The sequence below is a fragment of the Ranitomeya imitator genome, chromosome 4 (genome assembly GCF_032444005.1).
Source record: "Ranitomeya imitator isolate aRanImi1 chromosome 4, aRanImi1.pri, whole genome shotgun sequence".
Classification (NCBI taxonomy): domain Eukaryota; kingdom Metazoa; phylum Chordata; class Amphibia; order Anura; family Dendrobatidae; genus Ranitomeya; species Ranitomeya imitator.
In genome coordinates this window covers 138,160,243-138,186,420 of record NC_091285.1, presented here as the reverse complement: position 1 = coordinate 138,186,420, position 26,178 = coordinate 138,160,243, and the positions used below count along the sequence as shown (strand labels likewise).

General features: G+C 44.8%; 1 protein-coding gene across 1 annotated transcript in view; it reads right to left on the bottom strand.

Moving 5' to 3' along the window:
• The window catches only part of FAM193B (family with sequence similarity 193 member B), an 86,943-nt gene that overhangs the window by 19,663 nt on the left and 41,102 nt on the right, over positions 1 to 26,178 (bottom strand). Inside the window, exons 3-6 of the mRNA XM_069763958.1 lie at positions 25,047 to 25,290; positions 10,780 to 10,962; positions 10,336 to 10,696; positions 9,779 to 9,974 (exon numbers count right to left, since the gene is read on the bottom strand). Of these exons, the coding sequence (XP_069620059.1) occupies positions 9,779 to 9,974; positions 10,336 to 10,696; positions 10,780 to 10,962; positions 25,047 to 25,290 (984 nt within the window). The remainder of the gene's footprint in view (positions 1 to 9,778; positions 9,975 to 10,335; positions 10,697 to 10,779; positions 10,963 to 25,046; positions 25,291 to 26,178) is intronic.

Genomic DNA, 26,178 nt, shown 5'->3' with positions numbered 1-26,178 from the left:
TAAATCCAATTCTTCAACTGTTGATGTTTTCATTCTGCCTCCCAAAGATTGCAGTAAGGCTCAGCTCACACTTACCCTGCACTTTATGATGAGCGCTTACACTGGGGTTTCCGTGTAAGGCCTCTAACACTTCTGTCTTTCTTTTTCCGTCACAATTCGTCATTTGTGAAAAAAGCAGATCCAGCAAATGGTGCTGCTGGATTTGTTTTTTTTCCTCATAGACTTGTATTAGCGACGGATTGTGACAGATGGCCACACGGTTCATCCGTCGTGCGCTGGATCCGTCGTAAAATTGCTGTCCGTTGGGCAAAGAAAACATACAGAGGAACGTTTTTTCTGCACGAAGGAAAATCGCTCAGCGACTGATCCTGCGCTGCCTGTCGTTGGCTATATTGGAAGCCTATGGGTGCAGGATCCGTCGCTGTGAAAAGCAGGAATCCAGTGACGGATGCCGTCTTTTCAAACTGAGCATGCGCGGAAGAATTTCCCGTCAGGGAAATTCTCTTTTGCTCTTTTTACTATTGATGCTGCCTCGTGAGTATTGGGAAGGCTGCAGGGGCTGCCGGAAGGTAAGAATATCATGATTTTTTTTTATATTTTTGTGTATGAGTTTTGGCAGTGAAAAACCACAGCGAAGACGCATACACAACGTGTCCACATAGCCTTCTAGGATGCACTGGAACCGTCAAAAAAAAAAAAAAACGGCTCCAGTGCATCAGTCTTTTACAATCAGCACAGGATCCGTCTTTTCAACATCTTGATGGATCCGGTGCAGATTGTTAAAACGGAAGTGAGAAAGGCCTAAATCTCTGAAATACGTGATTCCGACGGAACCCCCGGTGGAAGATTCCTTATAATGAGACAGATGGAGACACTGGACTGTCTGGCCTATCCGGCGTTGTCCATCTTTTTAGAAATGCATAAAAGCGAGGTCTGCTACAGTTTCACCTCTGAAAAGAAGAAAACTGCTGAACAGAGGCCATAGGGAGTCCAGAGTAACTCTGCTGCCTCATAGTCAATGGATTCATCGGGGGTTTCATCTGTCACATCACTCGGAGATTTAGATGGAAAGCCCAAACTAAGTGCTCAGATACACTCTTGACACACTGATAGCAACGCCGCAGAAGACATGCTAGCACAGGCTACCAGTATCCGTTGTTTCAGATGCTGGGGTCATCTGAAGGCAATTGTCTACGCTGCGAAGCTACGAGATGTGCAGCATCTGAAACAACGGATACTGGAAGCCTGTGCTAACATTTCTTCTGCGGTGTTGCTATCAGTGTGTCAAGAGTGGGAGAAGAGGGTTGCATTGACAATCCAACACAATGCGCAGCATTTTTTTGTGTAAATATATTTTTATTAAAGAGAAGAGAATTTACAAGAAAAACAGTAGTTAAAAACTACGACAATGAGCAAAGTACTTTTCCTTATAATATACAATTCGAGATGAGTAACACAAAAAACACTCATTCATAAACCTTGCATAAATCTTACATAAAAGAGAGAAAAGAAAAAAAAATTAGAGGGAGTAAACCCTCCAGAATGACTACGGTAACTTTAACTTATAAGCAAAAACTCCTGGCCCCCGCAACAGGCGAGGACTTTCAAAACCGTAAATAAAATAAAGCATACCTAAAATCAGATCGCCCATGTCCCCAAGAGCGAGACATGTACGCAAATAGTATTATCATACTTATAAAAGTAACTGGTAAATCATGGTACAGACCTATCACACCGAACTGGTGGAAGGAGAACAGCTCACCCAGGGGGGAGATAGAAAGAGGAGGAAATAGAGGGGGGAGCCCAAGTAGGTGGGACTCAAGAAAAGAAATATAAAATGAGAATACGAAAAGAAAAGAAAAATAGCTTAGTAATCAACTGTAGAATAGACAGGCGTATCAGGTAAACAGGTCAGGGAAACTAGCAGAATCTTTAGATAAAATCCATTCAGTCCAGATACCTAAAAAGGAGACCCTTGTCTGTGAAATGTCTGCATCAATTTCCTCCAACCTAAAGGTGGTTTCAAATTCTGAAAACCACTCCACAACATCGGGGGGAACTGGGTCTCGCCATCGGCGGGGGATCACTGTCCTAGCAGCCGCTAGGCAAAACTTGAGGATATCCTTTTTTTGGGGCAAATCTGCTATGGCAGTGCCGATACATTGTAGGGCCCAGTACGTTATGCCTGGCTTGTGCTTCTGGGGACATGCACACATAAATTAGGTGGGCTCTCATCACTACAGAAATGCCAAACATGTGAACTCTAAATGTGATTTAGACACACTGTGGGGCGAGAAGCCATAGCACTTTTCCAGAGTCTTTGTACAACCAGTAACGCGAACGCCCCCTATATTTCTGTTAACACATGATGGGCCCGAGTGGGGGACTTGCTTTGTTTGTGGACTGAGTTCAAGACTTTACAAGGAACATTTAACCCCTTAATGACCGCCAATACGTCTTTTAACTGACCTGAGATATAAAAGAATAGCATCCCCATACAGGTGACAATCCAGCAGCTGTCGGCTGTCCACTATAGCCGACAACTTACTGCATCATCCACGATCAGTGTTGGCACCATCCAAATCTGTTTAACCCCTTAGATGCGGCTGTCAATAGTGACTACATCATTATAAATGGTTAACAAAGTGTGGGGGCCTTCCTCTTTATCCCAATTGGTGCCCTCAGATCATAATTGTGTGGTCCTGATGTTTGCCATGGTAATTCACAGCCAAATAGCGGCCTATTCTATTCAGAAGTTAGCGACATTTAGGTGGTAAAAATACACATTTAATTTCTGTCACGCCACTTTGCATTAATTCCTGAAAAGCACCTGAAGGGTTAATAAACTACCTGACAGCAGTCTTCAATATATGTCAAGGGGTGCTGTTTTTAAAATGGTATAACTTTTGGGGGTTTCCCAATATATGGGACCCCTAAAGGCACTTCAAACATCCCTATGAAGTAAATTTTGTAAGTTTCCTTGAAAAAAATGAAAAACAACTGCTACGTTTTAAAAACCTCCTAAAAGGCTAACAAAATATAAGAACAATTTACAAATGGTGCTGATGTAAAGCAGACATGAGGGAAATGTTATTTATTAATGTTTTGCTATGGTATGACTATCTGAATTAAAGGGATAATCCATTCAGAGTTTGAAAATTGCAAGTTTTTGAACTTTTTTCTCAAATTTCAGATATTTTTTTTTAGAAATAAAGACAAAATATATCGACCTAAACTTACCATTATCATAAAGTATAAAGTGTCACAAAAAAAATCTCAGAATCACTGGGATTTGTTGAAGCATTCCAGAGTTATCACATAAAGTGACACTGGTCAGATTTAAAAAAACTGGCTCCGTCACTAAGGGGTTAACATAATTGGGATCACATTTATCTGATGCTCTACACTGGGTTTTCCATCTAAATCTCAGAGTGACGTGATTGAGATGAAACCCTCAAGGAATCCACTCACTATAATGAGGCAGCAGAGTTACTCTGGACTCCGTCTGGCCTCTGTTCAGCATTCTCTTTTTCGGAAAGGCACAAAACTAAGGTTGACTGCACTTTTACGCACACCTAATAAGACAGAAACTGCAGGATCATTGGCCGGATGGCATCTACAGTGCCTCAGTCTGCCTCGTTATAGAGAATCTTCCATCACGTATTTCAAAGATTTAAATGGAAACCCCAGTGTAAGCAATCAGCGCAGGATAAATGTGAGCCGAGCCTTAATGCGATTTTTGGGAGGCAGAATGAACAAATCAACAGCAGGTGAGGAATTGGTTTTATTTTTTAAGCCATTCCTCGCACGGTATAAGTGACTAGGTGACTATTCCGATTGGTGCAGTTACAGGGATACCAGATTTATATTGTTTGTTTATGGTTGTCAGCAGTCACACACTACAAGACGCTTTTTTTGAGAGCTATAATTTTTTATACCTCTGCTGATAGTCATGTGAGGGCTTGGTTTTTACAGGACGATGTGACATTTTTATTAGTACCATTTTCGAGCACATGACTTTTTTTTTTTTATCGCTTTCTATTCCAATTTCTGGGAGGCAGAATGAACAAAAGATGGCAGTTCAGGGATCTTTTTTATGCTGCTGTGTGTAAGGCAAAATTTATAAGGCAGCTTAATTCTTCGGGTCAATTACAGCGATACACATTTATATTTTTTATGTTTTGGCACTTTTACAGAATAAAAACTTTCATAGGAAAAATAATTGTTTTTGCATTGCTTTACTAGAGGTTTATTTGTGGGACAACATGACGTTTTCAGCAATACCACCAACTTGTATTTGTCTTTGTGATCGCATTCTATTCTAACTTTTTGTTTGGCGGTGTGATGGAAAAACATCACCGTTTGCCCAGTTTTTTGTTTTTTTTTAATTTTTTTGGGTGTTCACTTAAGAGGTTAACTAGTAAGACAGTCATAGGTAACGTGTACTTTTTGTTAAATAGGTTTACGGAAAAATAAAGTGTATGGTTACAAATATTTTATTAGATTTAAAAAATGTGTACTGTATATTTTTACAATTTTTGGAGACTTTGTTTTATTTTTTTTTTTTACTTAATCCCACTACGGGACTTTGTCTTTCAGCACGCTGATCGCAGTTATAAAAGCATAGATATGCAGGAGCATTGCACTGTGCATGATATAACTAACTTGTTAGCCCTGGTAACCTGATATCGTCATGACAACGGTGGGTCACCAGGGCAACAATTGGCCCCTCGCGATGGTGTCGCGTTCCCTTGATCGGAGGGCAGAGGGAGCGCCCTCTCCTTGCCTTCTAAATGCGGAGATCGTCATATCAGTGTTCAACCTAGTGGAGATCGCACAGCACGTGTGCGTACAAAAATGCGTCACACTCATACGTCCAAGGTCAGGAAGTACCTCCCAACCTGAACGTATGGATACTTCTAAGGTCGTGAAGAAGTTTAACATGTCAATTTTTCTTACGGGCACGCTGTGTTTTTTAGTGCAGGGTTCTCCCTGTAAATTTTTGGACTCAGGGGAGCGCTATACACTTATTCCCGATAGCGGTTTTAAAATGACGATTAGGGAATAAGGCCGTCGTTTTAATGCATATTGGTGGTAGTTAAGGGGGTTAAAACAGGACATACTAACAAGAAACAACTTCAAAAACTAAATGTAAAAACACAAGTACCTTTATTCACTTACCGTAATAGCTGAAGAAATCTACTACATCAAAAAACGCACCAAATACTAATGAGCACGAATACAAATTTTAACAATTTTATTTCTAGTACGTATAACAAGTATGAAAGAAAAATGTGTATTTTTGTGATAAGACTTTTGGCAATACTTTTTTTAGTGAAATATCTATAGAAACCATATTACCAAATAAGCAATATAAAACAGTTCCAATTTGAGGAAAAATTGTATGCAAATACTTAATGTACAGACAGAACAACGGTTTCTCAATTAAAACAATCAGGCAAAAAAAACCCACAAGAAAACCCCCTTAAAACTACAACAAAGCGACCCACTGTCATGATGCCAATTTGGACTGATTCTATCTACAGGCATCGGGGGAGCGCAATAATGTAGGCTGTTAAATTGGTGTTCCCATCTCCGACATCTCAGGCGTATCCAGGGAATATGCCATAAATATCTCAGAGTAACGATCTCCAGAATTCGGGCAAGAATGGAGGGATCAATACTCCATTCATGGCTTCATTCTCAAGATATCAGACTTGCATCCATCCCATTTATTGCACATTTTGTGTATATTGCAATAGTATTAGATTAAAATACCTCTGTAACTGCACAATGACGGGATCTTACTGAAGGGTTCCTTCACATCGTACATGTGCAAACTTATTTTGTCTGATGTCCTTGTTCAATATAATCTGATTGGATCAGCGCCATGAGCGGGCCCTTTTATATTGGCTGATAATTGGGGAGCATTCTTAACCCCTTAAAGGGAACCTGTCACCCCGTTTGTTTCAGATTGAGATATAAATACTGTTAAATAGGGCCTGTGCTGTGCGTTACTATAGTGTATGTAGTGTACCCTGATTCCCCACCTATGCTGCGCAATACATTACCAAAGTCGCCGTTTTCGCCTGTCAATCAGGCTGGTCAGGTCAGGTGGGCGTGGTGACATCGCTCTTTTCTTCCCCAGCTTTCCGTTGGTGGCGTAGTGGTGTGCGCATGTCGCAGTGACGATTCCACTGCGCGCACGTGAAGAAGCAGCGCGCGATCTGCGCTATTACCCCCTGTCATCGGTGGCGGCGGCCATCTTCCTGGGGCCGCGCGTGCGTGGATGGAGTGCTCTGCTGCACGGGGCTTCAGGAAAATGGCCGCGGGATGCCGCGCGTGCGCAGAAGAGATCGCGGCGGCCATTTTCCCAAAGCCGAGTTTGCATCTCGGCTTTGGGAAAATGGCCGCCGCGATCTCTTCTGCGCACGCGCGGCATCCCGCGGCCATTTTCCTGAAGCCCCGTGCAGCAGAGCACTCCATCTGCGCGCGCATGCGCGGCCCCAGGAAGATGGCCGCCCCCACCGATGACAGGGGGTAATAGCGCAAATCGCGCGCTGCTTCTTCACGTGCGCGCAGTGGAATCGTCACTGCGACATGCGCACACCACTACGCCACCAACGGAAAGCTGGGGAAGAAAAGAGCGATGTCACCACGCCCACCTGACCAGACCAGCCTGATTGACAGGCGAAAACGGCGACTTTGGTAATGTATTGCGCAGCATAGGTGGGGAATCGGGGTACACAAAATACACTATAGTAACGCACAGCGCAGGCCCTATTTAACAGTATTTTTATCTCAATCTGAAAAAACGGGGTGACAGGTTCCCTTTAACAACCCTCGATATAGCGCACCCAAGCATTAGAATTTCTCCAGGGTCTCTGCTACCAGGGGTAGCGGAGACCCCAGAGAACATGATTGCGGTCAGTTTTTAATGACCCCAGTGTTGCAATCGCCGTTATTAACGTAATAACGGCAACCGCAAAAAAAGTCTGATTGCCCCATTTAATTTGTCTCTCCTCTGATGTGATCGCACATCAGAGGAGAGAGAAATGGGGTCCCCTGATCCCTCCCCGGTACCTCCAGTGTCCCTGTATCCACCTGTGAAGTGCCCCAGCCAGCAGCATCTTCTTCTGGGAAGAAAATGGCGGGCACATGTGCAGAGATCTGCCGGCCAGCACCCAGCAACAATAGGACATTTTTCCTATTGGTTCATTTTGATCACTGTGATAGACCCTATCACAGTGATCAAAATAAAAACTAGTTAATCAAACCTCCCTTTATCACCCCCTTAGTTAGGTAAAAATAATAAAATTAAAAAAAAATGTATTTATTTCCATTTTTCCAATAGGGTTAGGGTTGGGCTAAAGTGGTTAGGCTTGGGATTAGAGTTAAGGGTTAGGGTTGGGACTCGGGCTGGGGATAGGATTACGGTTATGGTTGGGATTACGGTTAGGCTTATGGTTAGGGTTGGGATTACGGGTGTGTTAGGGTTTGAGTTAGAATTGGGAGGTTCCACTGTTTAGGTACATCAGGGGTCTCAAAACGCGACATGGCGCCACCACAGATTCCAGCCAATTTTGTGTTCAAAAAGTCAAACGGTGCTCCCTCCCTTCTGAGCCCTGCCATGCACCCAAACAGTGGCTTTCTCCCACATGCAGGGTATTGGCGTACTCAGGAGAAATTGCACAACAAATTTTGTGGTCCATTTTCTCCTGATACCCTTGTGAAAATAAAAAATTGCGGTTCCAAAGTAAATTTTTTGTGAAAAGTAAAATGTTCATTTTTTTCCTTCCACATTGCTTTAGCTTTCATGAAACATCTGCAGGGTTAATAAACTTCTTGAATGTGGTTTTGCGCACCTTGAGGGGTGCAGTTTTTAAAATGGTGTCAATTTGGGGTGTTTTCTGTTATATTGACCCCCCCAAACTCACTTCAAATGTGAGGTGGTCCCCAAGAAGAAAATAAAATGGTTTTGTAAATTTAGTTGGAAAAATGAGAAATCGCTGGTCAACCTTTAACCCTTATAACTTCCTAACAAAAAAGATGTTTCCAAAATTGTGCTGATGTAAAATTGACATGTGGGAAATGTTATTAACCATTTTGTGTGACACCACTCTCTGATTTAAGGGCACAAAAATTAAAAGTTTGGAAATTTCAAAATTTTCAAACTTTTTGCCAAATTTCGGTTTGTTTCATAAACTCAAAGTGATATCTTAGAAATGTTACCACTAGCATGACGCACAATATGTCACGAATAAAAACAATCTCAGAATCAGTGGGATACGTTGAAGCGTTTTAGAGCTATAACTTCATAACGTGACAGTGGTCCGATTTGTAAAAATTGGCTTGGTCATTAAGTACCAAATTGGCTCTGTCACTAAGGGGTTAAGCTTAAAAATCATTTAATCTGACAGCATGTGGTTCTGTGTAAATAGGACATGCTGCCGAGAACAATAATATTCTATGTGCAGAGAATGATTGTACTAAATCGTTCTATGCGCATGGACGTGTGGTCAGTAGTGATGAGCAAACGTGCTTGTGTAAGGCTTCTTTCACACTTCCGTCTTCCAAATCTGCACAGGATCCGTCAAGACGTTGAAATGACGGATCCTGTGCAGATTGTGGAAAACGTGTGCACTGGGTCTTTCTGACGGACCCGTCGAGGCTATGTGCACCTGTTGTCGAGTCTTCGTAGCGGTTTTTCGCTGCGAAGACGCATACACAACACAAACCAGGCTAAAAAAAAATTGCAGTATTCTCACCTACCGGCGTTCCCGTGCACTGATGCTCCCGGCAGCTAGCGTTACTTCCTACTAATACATTGTGAAATCTCGCGCGAAGTCGCGGTATCGCGAGACCACCACTTCTCGCGAGATTTCGCAATGTATTACTAGGAAGTAACGCTAGCTGCCGGGAGCATCGGTGACGCTGCGCGGGAACACCAGTAGGTGAGAATATTGCGTTTTGTTTATTATTTTTCACATTATATCTTGTTACTATTGATGCTGCATAGGCAGTATCAATAGTAAAAGGAGAAAGAGAGCAAGAGAGACGGGAAATTCTTCCACACATGCTCTCTTTGAAAAGGCGGGACCCGTCGCTGGATTCTTGCTTTTCACAGGCAGCGACGCATCCTGCGCCCATAGGCTACCATTGTAGCTAGTGACAGACAGCGCGGGATGCATCGCTGAGCGATTTTCCAACGTGCAGAAAAAACATTCCTCTGAACGTTTTCTCTGCCCGACTGACCGTTTTTTTTATATAGGATCCAGTGAAAGACGGATGAAATGTGTGGCCATCCATCACAATCCGTCGCTAATACAAGTTATGAGAAAATGCAGGATCCTGCAATCTCAAAAAACGACGGATTGTGACGTGAGCTGATAGACGCAAGAGTGAAAGAGGGCTTATCCGAGCATGATCGGGTGTTATCCGAGTATCTGGGCATGCTCGTATATTATGTTCGAGTCCCCGTGGCTGCATGATTCGTGGCTGTTAGACAGCCTGAACACATGTGGGGATGGCTTGTTTTTAGGGAATCCCCACATGAAACCAGGCGAGAAAAAAAAACTGATAGAAAAATGTAAAGATCTTCTGTATTTAGGAACCACTCTTGGCTTCTGCTCCCGAGCACAGATGAAATGCTGGGGTGTGAATAAGGCCTAAGTGCACATCTATCTAAAACTGCATAACTCAAGTGGAGGGACAAGAAATAGAATTTTGCATCGTTTTATCTTAATAAGGAGAAATAACAAATGTGGATCTTTCTTACTGTGTTGTGGCCAAAAAACTCGCAGTAGCAGCAGTCACAGAATTTGCCGTCTCTCTGGTTTGTGGAGGAAGAAGTGCATGAGCTGCGCTCTGAACCACTGTCTTCGTCTTCACCTAGCCCCTCGTCCGCTTCACAGGGTTGCGTGGCCAAACAGTTTGACACATTCGAACACTTGTGTCCTCTGCATGTTGTGTCTCTAAAACATGAAGGATAAAATCTTCAGTGAAACAGAACAGCTGTTTTTTTCCCCCCATTCAGCTCAGGCCATGTTCACATTTGCGCTTTGGCCGCCATTTAGAAGGAAAGCAATACGCTTTTGGTGGGAAAAATAGTGTTGTATGTATTTCATGTCAAATTTTAAGAAATCTGCAATGCAGATGGCTTTAACACAGATGTGAACAGCACAATAAATTAAAAACACAATTTTTTTCTAGTGGAGTTTATTCATTTATAAAGAGTGTGTGTATGGTTCATCACAATGAATATCACAAGTGTGAATACACATATCTAAAGGAATCATTCACAAAGTAGATTTTGTGTACCCTTCACCAATATACCTGTTAGTGGTCCCCGGGGAGTTTCCTTGAAGTGCATTTGTGCCACTACAATGCCCATTGCAGGGATGGCTACAGGCAGATAGTGGTGGTGGAGGTGGATTGACTTTCGGAAGAGATGGGCTGGACTCTCTTAAGTGACTACCTCTGTGAGCTCCGGAGGTGGCGCAGACAGTGGCTTTAGATGGTGGTGTATGAAAAGAGAGGCCCGTTGTTGAGGAAGGAGCTGAAGAGTTACTTGATGAAAGGTGTGGAGGCGGAGGAATGTGAGGAGATGTTGGCTGCTGTGACGAGAGCTCCGTTGGGCTGTTTGGAGGAGCACTGGGGTCAGAATAGCAATGAGGATCGGAAGAATAAGATTCCCCTGCAAGGAAAAGGTTTGTAAGATTTAGCTGGGTGAGAAAGTGAGGGCCTTACATTTACATCTACATATACATGCTCTCTAACCTGGGGATAGCGGTCTATGGCACATGGTTTTAAACTGCTTCGGAGATTTACAGAAATTGAGTGAGGTAGGGAGTGTTCCTGTGCTGGCTCCAGAAGGACTATATGGACAAACCTTCAGACCAGAGAGCTTTGACGTCTTGCTGACATGTTCTGGCGATACGTAGAGAGCGCTGCCTTTGTCCCCTGAAACACATAAGTGATTATAGATAACTATTTTATTACAACTAATTAATGGGACGGGCTGACAAATTGCCAGATACAAACAGGAGGAGATGAAAATGTTAAATTGCATATTAAATGCCCGATACAAATGATGTATAACACATGCAAAGTTGGCCAAAGAGCCATAACTTATTTTTTCATTGATATAGCCATGTCAGGGCTTGAGTTTCACGGGCAGAGTTGTACTTTTGAATGACACAATTCAGTGTATCAGATGATGTGCTAGAAAGCAGGAAAAATGCAAGGGCAACAAAATAAAAAAAACAAACACATTTTGTCAATTTTTTTGTTACATTTACAACATTCATTTTATGGTAAAAATTACCTGATAATATGATTCTCCAGGTCAAGTCTGCATAGTTTTATTTCAATCAAGTGGTTAAAAAAAAAAAATTCCGCTTGTGTCACCATTTTCCACCAGCCATGACTTTCAATTTTTGGGATATGGAACCGTGTGAGGGTTTGTTTTTGCGTATTGAGATGACATTTTTATTGACATCACGTTGGGGTAGTTATGCTTTGACCACTTATTACATTTTGTGTTGCGGTGACCGAAAAACAGGGATTTTTGTGTACTCACCGTGAAATCCTTTTCTCTGAGCCACTGGGGGACAGAGACCATGGGTTGTATGCTGCTTGCCACTAGAAGGCCGACACCTAGTTAACACGAAAAAAAAAAAAGTTAGCTCCTCCTCTGCAGTATACACCCTCATGCTCGCTCCCAGAGACCCAGTTTGGTGCAAAAGCAGTAGGAACAAATAGTAACAACATAGAAGAGTACAAAATGTAAACTTAAGAAGAACAGGCAAAAGCCATATAAGCCTATAGGCTAACAGGGTGGGTGCTGTGTCCCCCAATGAGTGGCTCAGAGAAAAGGATTATACGGTGAGTACATAAAAATCCCTGTATCTCCTTCGCCTCATTGGGGGACACAGTCCATAAGACGTCCTAAAGCAGTCCCTGGGTTGGAAAACAACACAAAGGATTAGGCTTCATGCAACAACTGCCTAAATGTGCACCTCCGCTGCCTGCAGAATTCTTCTACCCAGACTCGCATCCGCTGAAACCTGACAGTGAATATTATAGTGCTTCGCGGTATGTACACAAGACCAAGTCGCAGCTTTACAGACCTGCTCCACCGTCGCCTGATGCTGAATGGCCCAAGAAGCTCCCATCGCCCGAGTGGAGTGCGCTCTGATCCCCGCTGGGATGGGCTGTCTTCTGAGTCGGTATGACTCCTGGATAGTGGAACGAATCCACCTGGCTATCGTGGCCTTAGAAGCGGCAAGACCCTTCCTGTGACCTTCCAGGAGAACGAACAAAGCATCTGTTCTTCTGAAGGATGCCTTCCTTGAGATGTACCTTCGCAGAGTTCTGACCAGGTCCAGAGTGTGGAGAGCTCTTTCAACTCTGTGAAAAGAGGCCAGACAAAAGGAAGGAAGAACAATGTCCTGAAGATGGAATGACGAAATGACCTTTGGCAAAAAGGATGGGGAAGGCCTGATGACAACCTTGTTCTGATGGAAGGTAAGGAAAGGCACCCGGCAGGATAAGGAGGCTAATTCCAAAACCCTTCTGATCGATGTGATCGCCACAAGGAAGGCAACCTTCCGGGACAGAAAGACCAACGAAATGACCTGAAGCAGCTCAAAGGGAAGTTCCTGAAGGGCACTTAGCACCAGGTTGAGGTCCCAAGGCTCTAAAGGCATACCATACCATAGGGTGGAGCAACATGTGACACCCCCTGAAGAAAAGTCTTAACCTGAAGTCATGAAGCGATGCGTCTCTGAAATTAGACCGATAGAGCGGAGATTTGGCCCTTGAGAGAGGCCGAGTGCCAGCCAGGAGTCCAGACCAGCCTGTAGGAACGCTAAAATGGTGGGAACTGAGCAGACCAGAGGAGAAAGACCACGATCCGTGCACCAAGCAAAAAATGTCTTCTAGGTACAATGATAGATGCATACTGATGAGGGTTTACAGGCACTAACCATGGTGGAAATTACCTGTTGGGAAAACCCTGCCTGGGTTAAGACACAGGGTTCAACGGCCACACCGTTAAACAAAGGGCCCCCGAGTTCTGGTGGTAGATGGGGCCCTGGGAAAGCTGATCTGGACGATCCGGCAGTCTCCGGGGTATGTCGGCGACGAGGCGTACCAGCTCTGCGAACCACGCGTGTCGAAGCCAATCGGGAGCGGCCAGGATCACTGGTACCCCTTCCGCCTTGATTTTCCTGATTACTCTAGGGAGTAACAGTAGAGGAGGAAAAATCTATGGAAGACGGAATTGGTGCCATGAAAGAACCAAAGAGTCGACACCGATGGCTCTTGGATCTCGAGACCTCGCTATAAACTGGGGAACCTTGGCATTCAGTCTGAACGCCATGAGGTCCACATTTGGGATCCCCCAGCGAAGACAGATCTGGGAGAAGACTTTCGGATGGAGATCCCACTCCCCCGAAGTGAGACCCTGGCGGCTGAGGAAGTCCGCTGTCCAGTTTTCCACTCATGGAATGTGCACTGCTGAGATCACCGAGTGGTTGTTCTCTGCCCATCGAAGGATGAGAGTTACATCTGACATGGCCGCCCTACTGCGGGTACCCCCCTGATGATTGATGTATGCCACAGCCGTGGTGTTATCTGATTGGCTAAAGATGGGGTGACCCGCCAGAAGATGATGGAAGTGCTGCAGAGCCAGTCGAATAGCACAGATCTCCAGAACGTTAATCAGTAGCTTCGATTCCTGAATTGAGCAGCGGCGCTGGGCAGTGTGGTGGTGGAAGACTGCTCCCCAGCCCAAAAGACTGGCATCGGTAGTCACTACTAGCCATTGAACGGGTAGAAAAGACTTTCCCCGGTTGAGGGAAGGGTTCAATGTCCACCACCTGAGAGTCTGTCTGACTTGCAGGGATAAGCGGCACCTTCGGTCGAGGGAGAAAGGGTTTCTGTCCCAAGCTGCCAGAAGGGCATGTTGTAGAGGACGAAGGTGCAGTTGCGCAAAGGGAACCGCTTCCATCGCGGCCACCATCTTTCCAAGTACCCTAATTGCAAATCGGATGGAATGAGGGCAAGACTGAGGAAGCGCTCGGGCTCCTTGTCGAAGGGCTAAGACTGTCTGGAGGGAGTGTTACCAACCCCCGAGACGAATCCAGGGACATTCCTAGAAACGAAATATGCTGAGCTGGGACCGGGGAGGATTTTCTTAAGTTTATCAGCCAGCCTAGGCAAGAAAGGATATCGCAAGTAATGGAAAACAGACTCAGCGCAGTAGTGGAAGGACGGACCTTTGATCAACAGGTCGCCCAGATAGGGCAGGGAGATCACGCCCCGAAAGTGCAGGATGGACATGACGGCTGCCATGTCCTTTGTGAACACTCTGGGGGCAGTAGCAAGGCCGAAGGGCAGGGCCGTGAATTGGAAATGATGGTCTCAAATGGCAAAGCGCAAGAATCTCTGGTGAGGGGGAAAAATTGGAATGTACAAGTAAGCATCTCGGATGTCGATTGAGGCCAAGAATTCCCCTTCTTCCAGGGAAGCGATAAATGAACGCAGAGATTCCATGCAGAAATGGTGGACCTTGACAAACTTGTTTAGAAGTTTGAGGTCTAGTATCTTGTAGGTCTCACTTTTCCGTCCTTCTTTGGGACGACAAAAAGGTTTGAATACAAACCGTGAAACCTTTCGCATTCTGGGATGGGAACAAGGACGCCATCGTGATGCAACCAGATCTCTGACCCACTTGTTGGAGATGACGGAAAGCCATACCTGACGAAAGAGAAGTAGGCGGCCGCCTACTCTGCCGATGTCAATCGGATAGCGCTGATAGTCAGCGTGAGGAAAATTTCTGGGACCTAGGTCCTTTAGGCCTCAACTGTTTGGGTTGGGACTTCCAATGGTGGTTAGGTCTGGATGAGACCAGAGTACCTCCATCTCTTCGTGGAGAATGTCCTGAACCGGACAAAGTTGTGGTAGTGGCCTAGCTTGGAGTGGAGAGAAAGAAAAGGATTTGTTGCGGTCTCCGAAAGGGACATCTTAAGGTACCGTCACACTAAGCGACGCTGCAGCGATACCGACAACGATCCGGATCGCTGCAGCGTCACTGTTTGGTCGCTGGAGAGCTGTCACACAGACAGCTCTCCAGCGACCAACTATGCCGGTAACCAAGGTAAACATCGGGTTACTAAGCGCAGAGCCGCGCTTAGTAACCCGATATTTACCCTGGTTACCAGCGTAAAAGTAAAAAAAAAACAAACACTACATACTTACCTTCCGCTGTCTGTCCCTCGGCGCTCTGCTTCTCTGCCCTGTGTAAGCACAGCGGCCGGAAAGCACAGCGGTGACGGCCCTGCGCTTAGTAACCCGATGTTTACCCTGGTTACCAGCGAAGACATCGCTGAATCGGCGTCACACACGCAGATTCAGCGATGTCAGCAGGAAGTCCAGCGATGAAATAAAGTGCTGGACTTTCTGCAGCGACCAACGACATCACAGCAGGATTCTGATCGCTGCTGTGTGTCAAACTGAACGATATCGCTAGCCAGGACGCTGCAACGTCACAGATCGCTAGCGATATCGTTCAGTGTGACGGTACCTTAAGTCTCTGTTAGGGAAGGAATTTACTCTTTCCTCCCATAGTATCGGAAATTATCTGATCCAGCTTTTCCCCAAATAAGCGGCTGCTTTGATAAGGAAGGGACGTGAGAGTGAGACTTTTTGAAGCAGAGTCTGCCTTCCATTCTCTGAGCCGTAATGACCTTTTGATAGAGATGGCATTGGCTGCTGACTGAGCAGCACAACCAGAAGCATTCAAGGATGCATGTACCAGGTAATCACCTGCCCGGGAAATTTGGTTGGCAAGGTGCGCCACTTCTGGAGGAAGGTTACTGTTCCGAAGTGAATTAGCTAAGGTCTCCGACCAGAAGACCATAGCCTTAGCTACCCATGCTGCGCCAAAGGATGGATAGAGCGCCAAATCTGAGGCTTCAAAGACAGAGCAAGCCAAACTTTTTGACGGTCCGTGGGATTTTTGTTGGATGAGCCATCCGGCACGGACAGGAGAGTTTTGGATGCTAGGCGGGATACTGGGGGATTTACAGCCAGAGATTCAGCGGAAATCCTTTTTCAGATCAGCTGAAAAGGGATACTTGGCTTCAAGAGGCCTTTGTCCTGTGAAGCACTTATCCGGGCGCTCTCTGCCTATAAACTATGGCTCTAAATTCGGGGTGAATAGCAAATGCCTTATGAGAGCGTTCAGTTCTCTTAAAGGACACGGTCTGATCCGGAGCGGAGCCGTAATCTTCCTCAACCTTTAAAGCCTGGTTGACTGCCTCAATAAGCGAATTCACTGTCTTCTGAAAGTCTGGCAAACCCGGATCTAAGGAACCATCAAATTCGCAGTCAGATTCGTGTTCGCTTCTGAACGAGAGAATGAGAGAGAAAGAAAGAAAGAAAGAAAGAAAGAAAGAAAGAAAGAAAGAAAGACGGAGATGTGAGGCGACAAGGCATGTGTCTGCTCAGGAGATGTGCTACAGATCCGTTTTCTAGGTGCCTGACTGCTTCTAGAGACCTTTTGGCCCGTGCTAACCGACTGCTCCCGGGCTTGGGGAGGGTCCGTCTACCTCAGTCCTGCAAACGCTCCGGTCTCCCCAAAGGATCACGGAGAGATTCAATCGCTTTGGCCAACGAAGCAATGGATTGAGACAGTGACGAAGCCCACTCAGGGGGACTAGGTACACTGGGCTCGGTGGCGGCGGAGGGCTCCTGAGTGCAGTTGAGGTCACAGGCATTGCACAGTGGCGAACTCTGATCCTTAGGAAAAGCAGATTGGCAGGAGGAGCATGAAGTAAAGAATGTAGCCATAGTTTTCTTAGACATTTTTAATGCCTTAGAAGGGTACATCATGTCCCAGCATATGTAACCCTATAATATTAGGGGCTGCTGAGAAGAGGTACTGCCGAGAAAAGAAGGGGATACAGCAGGGAAGAGGATCCCAGAGTGATTCAATCTGTAAAATGCAGCGCTCACTTACCCAGGTCTGTGTCCCCGCTCCTCCTGCGTGAACCCTGCGCGACACTTGCTGCCTCCATCCTGATGGCACATTGAGTCCGTGCTGAGGCGGTCTGGGGGAGAAAGGTGGCCCCCCGAGATTTGAGAGGCTCTTCTCGTGCTGTGCAAGAAGAGCCAGGACCGGTGGGTAGAGCCTCCGCATCGTGTCATAGCATGGGCGGAGTTGGGGGTTGCGGCCTAGAACAGGGCCGAAGCCGGGAACTAAATTTGCGGTGACGGCCAGCGCCGATACAGAAAAGAGCCGATGCATGCCCCCGCAATGAGGATGGGTCGCCCTTTATTCAGCGCCGCCCCAGACTGCCTGAAAGAGCCCTCCAGCCCCGGCACTTACCCGGAGAAGCTGCCGGGTGGCAGGTAAGGCAGCTTGCTGCAGGTTCTGCTGTGCTGCTGTTAGTTTGGACAGTGCAGGGATAAGGGGTAAAACCCTCAATCCACCATCCCTTTAGGAGGTAAGTGTAGAAGAACCGTTCGCCTCCTTGTACCATCCGTTTTAACAGTGGTGGTGCAGTGGGGGCTGGTCAGACGCCACGAGGTGGGCCTCTGTATATGCCAGAGGTTAATCCCCTAGGATGGAACAGGGCTGAATGTCCGGCAATAGGCCTGGTTGCGGAAGAGGATACGTGGAGGCGACACTCCATGTGCTCGTCCGTTGAAGGTGTGGGGAGATCGGTGCCCTTGAAGGGACCCGTTGCCCCTAATAATCAGTTCAGGCGTGGCATCCCACGTCGCAGGAGAAAATAAGGAGAGGCGACACTCTCCGTGCTCGCCTGTTGATGGTTCGGGGAGATCAGAGGCTTGAAAGGATACGTCGCCCCTTCATCCATTGTGAAAAATAAAATAAAAAAATAAAAAAAAACATGTAAAGATTGTAAAAATAAAACAAAGAGTTTTGGGTCTGAATAGCAGACCCGTCCGTGTGCCTCCTACGGACACTAAGCAAGAACTGGGTCTCTGGGAGCCAGCAGGAGGGTGTATACTACAGAGGAGGAGCTAACTTTTTTGTGTTAACTGAAAGGGAAGGTACCGCGTTTGTAGATCATAAATAAATCACTGTAATGTAGCATAAGCTGCTCTTATAACCAAGTTTTGAATGCATGTCAAACATATTTTGTGTGTTATATGAGTTTAAAGAAGGCACTGGGGTCTGACATCTTGTGTTCACAGCAGTTCACGACACTATCAGTGTCATAATACGGCACCCCATGGACATAGGAGATAATAGACCGGCGCTGACCCTATCTCTAACATTGCAGCTGCATTAGCAGTGAGCTGGGCACGCCTCTGTGGGCTGCACAATTCACTGCTGTAGGTGTGACTAGCCACCATTTTATTATAGCCCAGTGCTATCTGCCGAGCTCCACTTACTCTCTATCGCAGGACAGAAGCACTCACTGGAACGGGAGGATGGGGAGTGCGGGTGATTTATCTCCATGCTCCTCTGTCCTGTACTCTAGGCACTGCACTGTGTGTCCTGAGCAGACATCCTCTGCTCTCACACTCAGCCCTGTGTCCTTCTCCTGCTCTGTCTCCGCCTCCTCACTCACACACAGTCCCAGTGTTCTGTATTCACAGCCTGCAGAGAGGGAGCTGACACCTGGAAGGCAGAGAAAGGGCAGGACAGCTGACAGGACAGTGGTTGAGGTGGGGGAAGGGGGGATGGCAAGAATGTTATTCACAAGACAGGGGAGAGAAGTAGCATGCACACAGCAGGGATCATATATCCTTCCCCCATATATCTCCTCTATGACCCCCTATAGTTCAGTACACTGCTCTCCTGAAATACTCTGTGCTCCTGTCACCCTGCTCCTTCTCCCATATATCTCCTCTATGACCCCCATAGACCAGCACACTGTTCTCCTGAAATACTCTGTGCTGCAGTCAACCAGTCTTTCCCCCCATATATCTCCCTCTGTGACCCTGGAGGTGACTGTCTCTCTCCCCATGGTGCCGTCTCTCTCCCCATGTGTGCTCTTCATCCCCCTGTGCCTGTTCGCTCTCGCTCCTATGCACTCCTTTCCCCTGCAGTCACACACGAAATGGCGCTGCCCTGTGATGTTACTCTTCATTCTGCCCCAGGGATACTAGACCACCCAAAAGGGGAGGGAAATGGTGATGTCAGCAGTTACTGCCCCAATTGTCCAGCTAACAGTAAAGCTGGTAAGTCTCACTATAGCTGCTTGAGGTCTAAAATGGAAAATGCTCCCCCTAGTGGTGAATATATATATATTTGTAAGAAAATATATATTTTTCATATAGAAATGTTTGCAAACAGTGCAAACATTGCATTAATACATTTTATTTACTATTTTAAGTTCAATTTCACAAAAAACAAACCACAAGAAAACTCGTGGCACCTTCCCTTTAATGTCAGCCTCCTAGTGGCAAGCAGCATAAACCCATGGTCTGTGTCCCCCAATGAGGTGAAGGAGAAAACGCAATTCTGGTATTTTGATTTGTTTTCTCATGCCAATTACCAATCAGATTAATTTGTTTATATTTTGATAGACCAGACTTTTTTTTTCATATACAGGGGTTGGACAAAATAATGGAAACAGCTAACGTTTTTGGCATCATAATCTTCAAACATGTTATAAACATGCAAACCGTGACATATGGTTATGTTTTGTAGTTGATTATTTGTGTTATGTGATGTGTATGAAAAATTAACTGTTTGTTTTGCAGAATTCTAAGAACATTGATGAGAACCTGATACCAATGGCTGACCTCTCGGATTTTCAAAGAGGCCAAATTCCACGGAAGAGCTGCAATTAGAAAACCTCTCAATGACAAATGTTTCCAAGCGTTTAGAGTGGTGTAGAAACCTCCAGAATTGGTCCTTCGAGCAGTGGAAACATGCGATATTCTCAGACGAATCATCGTTTACTTTATTTCCGACCTCCGGCCGAGTGTACGTTTGGAGACAGCTGAAAGAAGCATTCCATCCAGACTGCCTTTTGCCAACCGTAAAACATGGCGGAGGTTCTGTGATGATCTGGGGTGCTATTTCGTGGAGATCCGCCGAGACAATGATATCCCTTCATGGAAGAATTAACAGCCGAGATTATTTAGGCATTTTGGGCGACCAAGTGCATCCAATGGTTCAAGCACTGTTCCCGGAGGAGAACGCCATCTTTCAGGATGATAATGCACCAATTCATACAGCTAGAATCGTTAAAGCATGGCACGAGGAACATTCTGATGAAGTTGAGCATCTCATCTGGCCCCAACAATCCCCAGACCTCAACATTATTGAGCATTTATGGTCAATTTTAGAGATTCAAGTTAGAAATCAATTTCCGCCGCCATCGTCGCTCAAAGAACTGGAGGGTGTTTTAACTACAGAATGGGCTAAAATTCCTTTGGAAACAATTCACACCTTGTTTGAATCCATACCTCGGAGAATTGAGGCTGTAATCGCAGCAAAGGGTGGACCTACACCATATTAAACTAACTTTTGTTGATGTTTCCAGGTGCTTCCATTATTTGGTCCAACCCCTGTATGTTTAAAACATTTTGTTTTTCCACTATACGTGCTAGTCCTTGAACTGATCGCTTGTGTTCTACACAGCATTACTGTACACCATGTTCCAAGTTATTATGCAAATACAATTTTCTCTCAGGTTTTCCTAAAATGGTTGAAGCAAATGAGTCAGTACATTGTTCACATCAACCGTAAGATTATAAATCCAATTTTATCTGACAAACCTCCCAATGATTTTTTTTTGTTTTGTTTTGAAAAACTCAAAATGCACTGTTCCAAATTATTTCACACAAGAGTTTCCAAAAATGTTATATGTTGTAAAGAACTTAAAATGGTCATTTGCTGAATTTTGAGCATTAAGTCACATTTATTTCAATCAAAAGCATCTTAACAGGCCAAGTTACTTGTTAACATAGGACCCCTTCTTTGATCTCACCTTCACAACTCTCGCATCCATTGAACTTATGAGCTTTTGGAGAGTTGAATTTCTTTGCATGTCAGGACTGCTTCCCGCAGCTGCTGTTTTGATGTAAACTGGCCCCTACCCTCATATAACTTATGCCTGATACTCCTATGGAGGGTGGCCACACCATGAGCTTCCTTTCTTTTAGCCCATAACTCAGGCATTCTTTGCAGCATGAGATGTGCATTGTCATGCATGAAGATTTGGCTACGGATGGTGCGGTTCTTTTTGTACCCACCCGGTGTGTTGGGCTCTCCATGCATGTATTGTAACAGTGCCACAGCCGCGACAAATGGAGCTGCGGAGCCGAACAGCTGATCGGCCGGAGTGATCCAGGAAGCCGGGTTCGCTCCGCAGCTTATGTGGTAAGTGCTATAGCTTGCCGAGCAGGGACCCGATCAAATTCACTCAACTCTAGTTATGAACACTGAAGTTTTCAGTTATTTTGTTTTTTTCTTTGCTTCACAATAAAAAGAAAACTAAATATTCAGTTGTAGCAATGTTCTTCACACAAACTAATAAAAAAACAAAACTAAAAAAAAAACCAAAAAAAACTGACATTCCAGGTTGCAATGCAGCAAAACCCAAAAAATGCCAAGATGGTGAATACTTTCGCAAGCCACCATGTCTGGGCCCACGGTTGCATTTTCTGCTTGTGAGCACAGTTCAGCAGTGGCCCGAGTAGCAGGTTTATGCACAACTGCAAGCACTTTGGAGAATCCTACAACTTGTTTTGTGGGACTTTAGAGGCACCGGCAGCTTCAAATACCAGTTTGCTGCTTTGTAATGGGATTTTAACAGCTGCTCTATTAATCCAATTAATTTATCTTTAAGAAACCTTCCTCATAATGACTATCTACAAAAACCCATCTATGCTCTGTATCAGCCATAAATATCTTCAAAGTACATTCAACCTGAAAGGAGATTTCCTGTGAATAAAGTTAATTTTAATCAATAGATCTTGGAATAATAATAAGTTCCACAATTGGATGTGTATAAATATTATGTTCCTGTGCTGAGATCATCTTATAAATGTACCCCTGCTGTGTACTGTGTAATAGCGTGTCTGACCGTGCAGGAACATGGTCTGATCATAGCACAGCTCCTGGGCAGGGAAGGAAAAGAGTACACACACAGGACAGCACGGGATCACAAATTATTTTTTCTTTGAGGAAAAACATTGATTAAAAACAGTCAGTGACATGTTTTACCTCGCACACAGAATCAGCAGTGATCCCCTGCTGTAATGTCTGTACACTTTTTTCTCCCCTCCCCCCATAGCTGTGGTATGATCAGACCATGTTCCTGTACGCTAAAGGTACCGTCACACTAAACAATATCGCTAGCGATCCGTGACGTTGCAGCGTCCTGGCTAGCGATATCGTTCAGTTTGACACACAGCAGCGATCAGAATCCTGCTGTGATGTCGTTGGTCGCTGCAGAAAGTCCAGCACTTTATTTCGACACTGGACTTCCTGCTGACATCGCTGAATCGGCGTGTGTGACGCCGATTCAGCGATGTCTTCGCTGGTAACCAGGGTAAACATCGGGTTACTAAGCGCAGGGCCGCGCTTAGTAACCCGATGTTTACCCTGGTTACCAGCGTAAAAGTAAGAAAAAAACAAACACTACATACTTACCTTCCGCTGTCTGTCCCTCGGCGCTCTGCTTCTCTGCCCTGTGTAAGCACAGCGGCCGGAAAGCACAGCGGTGACGTCACCGCTGTGCTTACACAGGGCAGAGAAGCAGAGCGCCGAGGGACAGACAGCGGAAGGTAAGTATGTAGTGTTTGTTTTTTTTTTTTACTTTTACGCAGGTAACCAGGGTAAACATCGAGTTACTAAGCGCGGCCCTGCGCTTAGTAACCCGATGTTTACCCTGGTTACCGGGGACCTCGGCATCGTTGGTCGCTGGAGAGCGGTCTGTGTGACAGCTCTCCAGCGACCAAACAGCGACGCTGCAGCGATCCGGATCGTTGTCGGTATCGCTGCAGCGTCGCTTAGTGTGACGGTACCTTAAGACACAGCCATTACACAGTACACAGCAGGGGCACATTTATAAGATTATCTCAGCGCAGGGACTTATTATGTAAACACATCCAATTGTGGAACATATTATTATTCCAAGATCTAATGATTAAGAACAAGATATATTTGTGGGAAAACCTAACCCCTTAATGACAGCCAGTACGTCTTTTAACTGACCTGCGATATAAGAGAATATCCTCCCCATACAGGTGACAATCCAGCAGCTGTCGGTTGTGCACTATAACTGACAACTTGCTGTATAAGCCACGAGCAGTGTTTGCACCGTCCAACTCTGTTTAACCCCTTAGATGCTGCTGTCAATAGTGACTACATCATTATAAATGGTTAACGGAGTGTGAGGGCTTCCTCTTTATCCCAATTGGTGCCCTTAGATCATGATTTTGTGGTCATGGTGTTTGCCATGGCACTTCACGACCAAATAGCGGCGATAGAGTCTGCCGGCTGTTGTAACCTGTTCAGAAGTTAGAGGCATTTAGGTGGTAAAAATACACATTTTCATTCCTATCATGCCACTTTGCATTAATTCCTGTAAAGCATCTGAAGGGTTAATAAACTACCTGACAGCCGTTTTCAATACGTCAGGGGGTGCGGTTTTTAAAATGGTATAATTTAGGGGGTTTTCCCAATATATGGGACCCCCAAAGGCACTTCAAACATGGATAGGTCCCTAAAAAAATACATTTTGTAAATTTCCTAGAAAAAAAATGAAAAATTGCTGCTACATTTTTAAACCTCCTAAAATTCTAACAAAATAAAAGAACATTTTACAAATGGTAATGATGTAAAGCAGAATGTGGGAAATGTTATTTATTAATGGTTTGCTGTGGCATGACTATCTGGATTAAAGGGATAATCATTCAAAGTTTGAAAACTGCTAATTTTTTTTACATTTTTCTAAAATTTCTGATATTTTTTAGAAATAAACACAAAACATATCGACATAAATTTACCATTATCATAAATTATAATGTGTTGTGAAAAAACTATCTCAAAATCACTGGGATTTGTTGAAGCGTTCCAGAGTTATTACCACATAAAGTGACACTGGTCAGATTTAAAAAATTTGGCTATTTTCGTGGTTTTCGCTCCCCTTCTTCCCACAGCCATGACTTTTCTATTTTTCCGTCAATATGGCCGTGTGAGGCCTTGTTTTTTGCAGGACGAGTTGTATTTTTGAACCACACCATTGGTTTTAACATGTCATGTACTAGAAAACGGTGAAAAAAAATGCAATCCCACACTTGCTTTTCATTTTGCTTTTTTTTTCTAGGTTCACTAAATGCTAAAACTGACCTGCCATTATGATTCTCCAAGTCATTATGAGTTCATAGACACTAAACATGTTTAGGTTCTCTTATCTAAGTGGAGAAAAAAAACTCCAAACTTCGTTTAAAAAAAAAAAAAAAGCGCCATTTTCTGATACGTGTAGCATCTCCATTTTTTATGATCTGGGGTTGGGTGAGGGCTTATTTTTTGTGTTGAGCTGATGCTTTTAATGATACCATTTTGGTGTAGATACGATCTTTTGATCATCCGTTATCGCATTTTAATGCAATGTCACACAACCAAAAAACGTAATTCTGGCGTTTTTGACGTAGGTAAATCCTTATTTTTACCAGAGGAGACCTCTGGTTGTCATGCCAACCTATCGGTGACCCACGATCACATTACGAGGGTCACCGGTAGGCGGATTTCCAACACAATTGCCAGAAGCGCATGTTAAATGACGCTGTCAGCGTTTGACAGCGGCGTTTAACATTTAATAGATGCGGGAGAATAGAGATTCCACTCCAGGGACTTGTCAGCTGTTCAAAACAGCTCAGATAGGGCCGACACCCACACCTGATGGCAGCAGCGCTCAGAGTAAGCCCGTGCGATGGCGGCACCGTAAACGTACTGCGGCTTGCTGGATTCCAGAGGCCGACACTACGCTTTCTCCATCAGTACGGTAAGCATTCCTTTCTAGACTAACAGGCCAGTAAGTAATTACCTGCAGGTCCTGCTCCGTGGTGTCCATTGGAGTGCTGCGAATTCCAGAGTCCCGATAGCTTGTGAGCAGACAGAAAGGAGCTAGGGTCCCAGTCCCCAGAGTTTCCTTGGCAGGAAGATGAAGACGAAGAGGAGGAGGAAGACGATGATGTAGAGGATGAAGAGGAGGAGGACGAGGAGGATGATGAGGAGTGTGAGCCACCACCACAAGTCTGGGACTTGCAGGATGTGTGTGACAAGGAGACCTGCAATAGCAGCAAATTATGGTGTTAATATCACCGTATAAGAAAGCAATCCCCACAGTTCACACACGGCATACAATGTCAGCTTCCTTAGACCTGATGAGGTGGATGTACTTGCTTTGAAATTCCATGTCAGAATGCAGTTATTAAAATGAGAATAGAGTGAAATAGCCCAACTATTGTGAAATTGGGGTTGTAAAACTACCGTACTTTCTTTTGAAAATGTCACAGTTGCTCAGCTACCTAACTTTAATAACATTTTATTGATACAGAAACCTTTGGATTACATGCATTTTACTGCGTTTACGTGGCAGAACTGCATTAAAAACATACAAGGAGTTCTATTTTATTTGTGGATTTTTCTCATCTCATTCAAGATCATTGAGATAATCCACAAATAAAAAAAACACATTTACTATAGGAGAAACTGACATCTTACAGCTTCCAGAATCATACCTTGGGTTAACAGGCCACATAGCAACATGAAAGATGCAGCAGACTGGCCGAAATGTCTACGACTGAAAATTATTCCCACCCATCGAAACGTTTTCTTATACAGCTGATTTTTTGGTAAACCCCATGCAGAAGTATGGCGAAACGTATAAAGGTCTCATGTGCCAACTTTGGAGCAGAAATAGGGATTTTTGTGTACTCACCGTAAAATCCTTTTCTCCGAGCCATTCATTGGGGGCCACAGACCGTGGGTGTATGCTGCTGCCAATAGGAGGCTGACACTAAGTAATACAAAAAAAGTTAGCTCCTCCCCTGCAGTATACACCTTCCTGCTGGCTCTCAGCTAACCAGTTAGGTGCAAAAGCAGTAGGAGATCAATAACAATATATGAGCGTATAGCATGTCATATTATATATGAGAGTATAGCATGTCAGATTA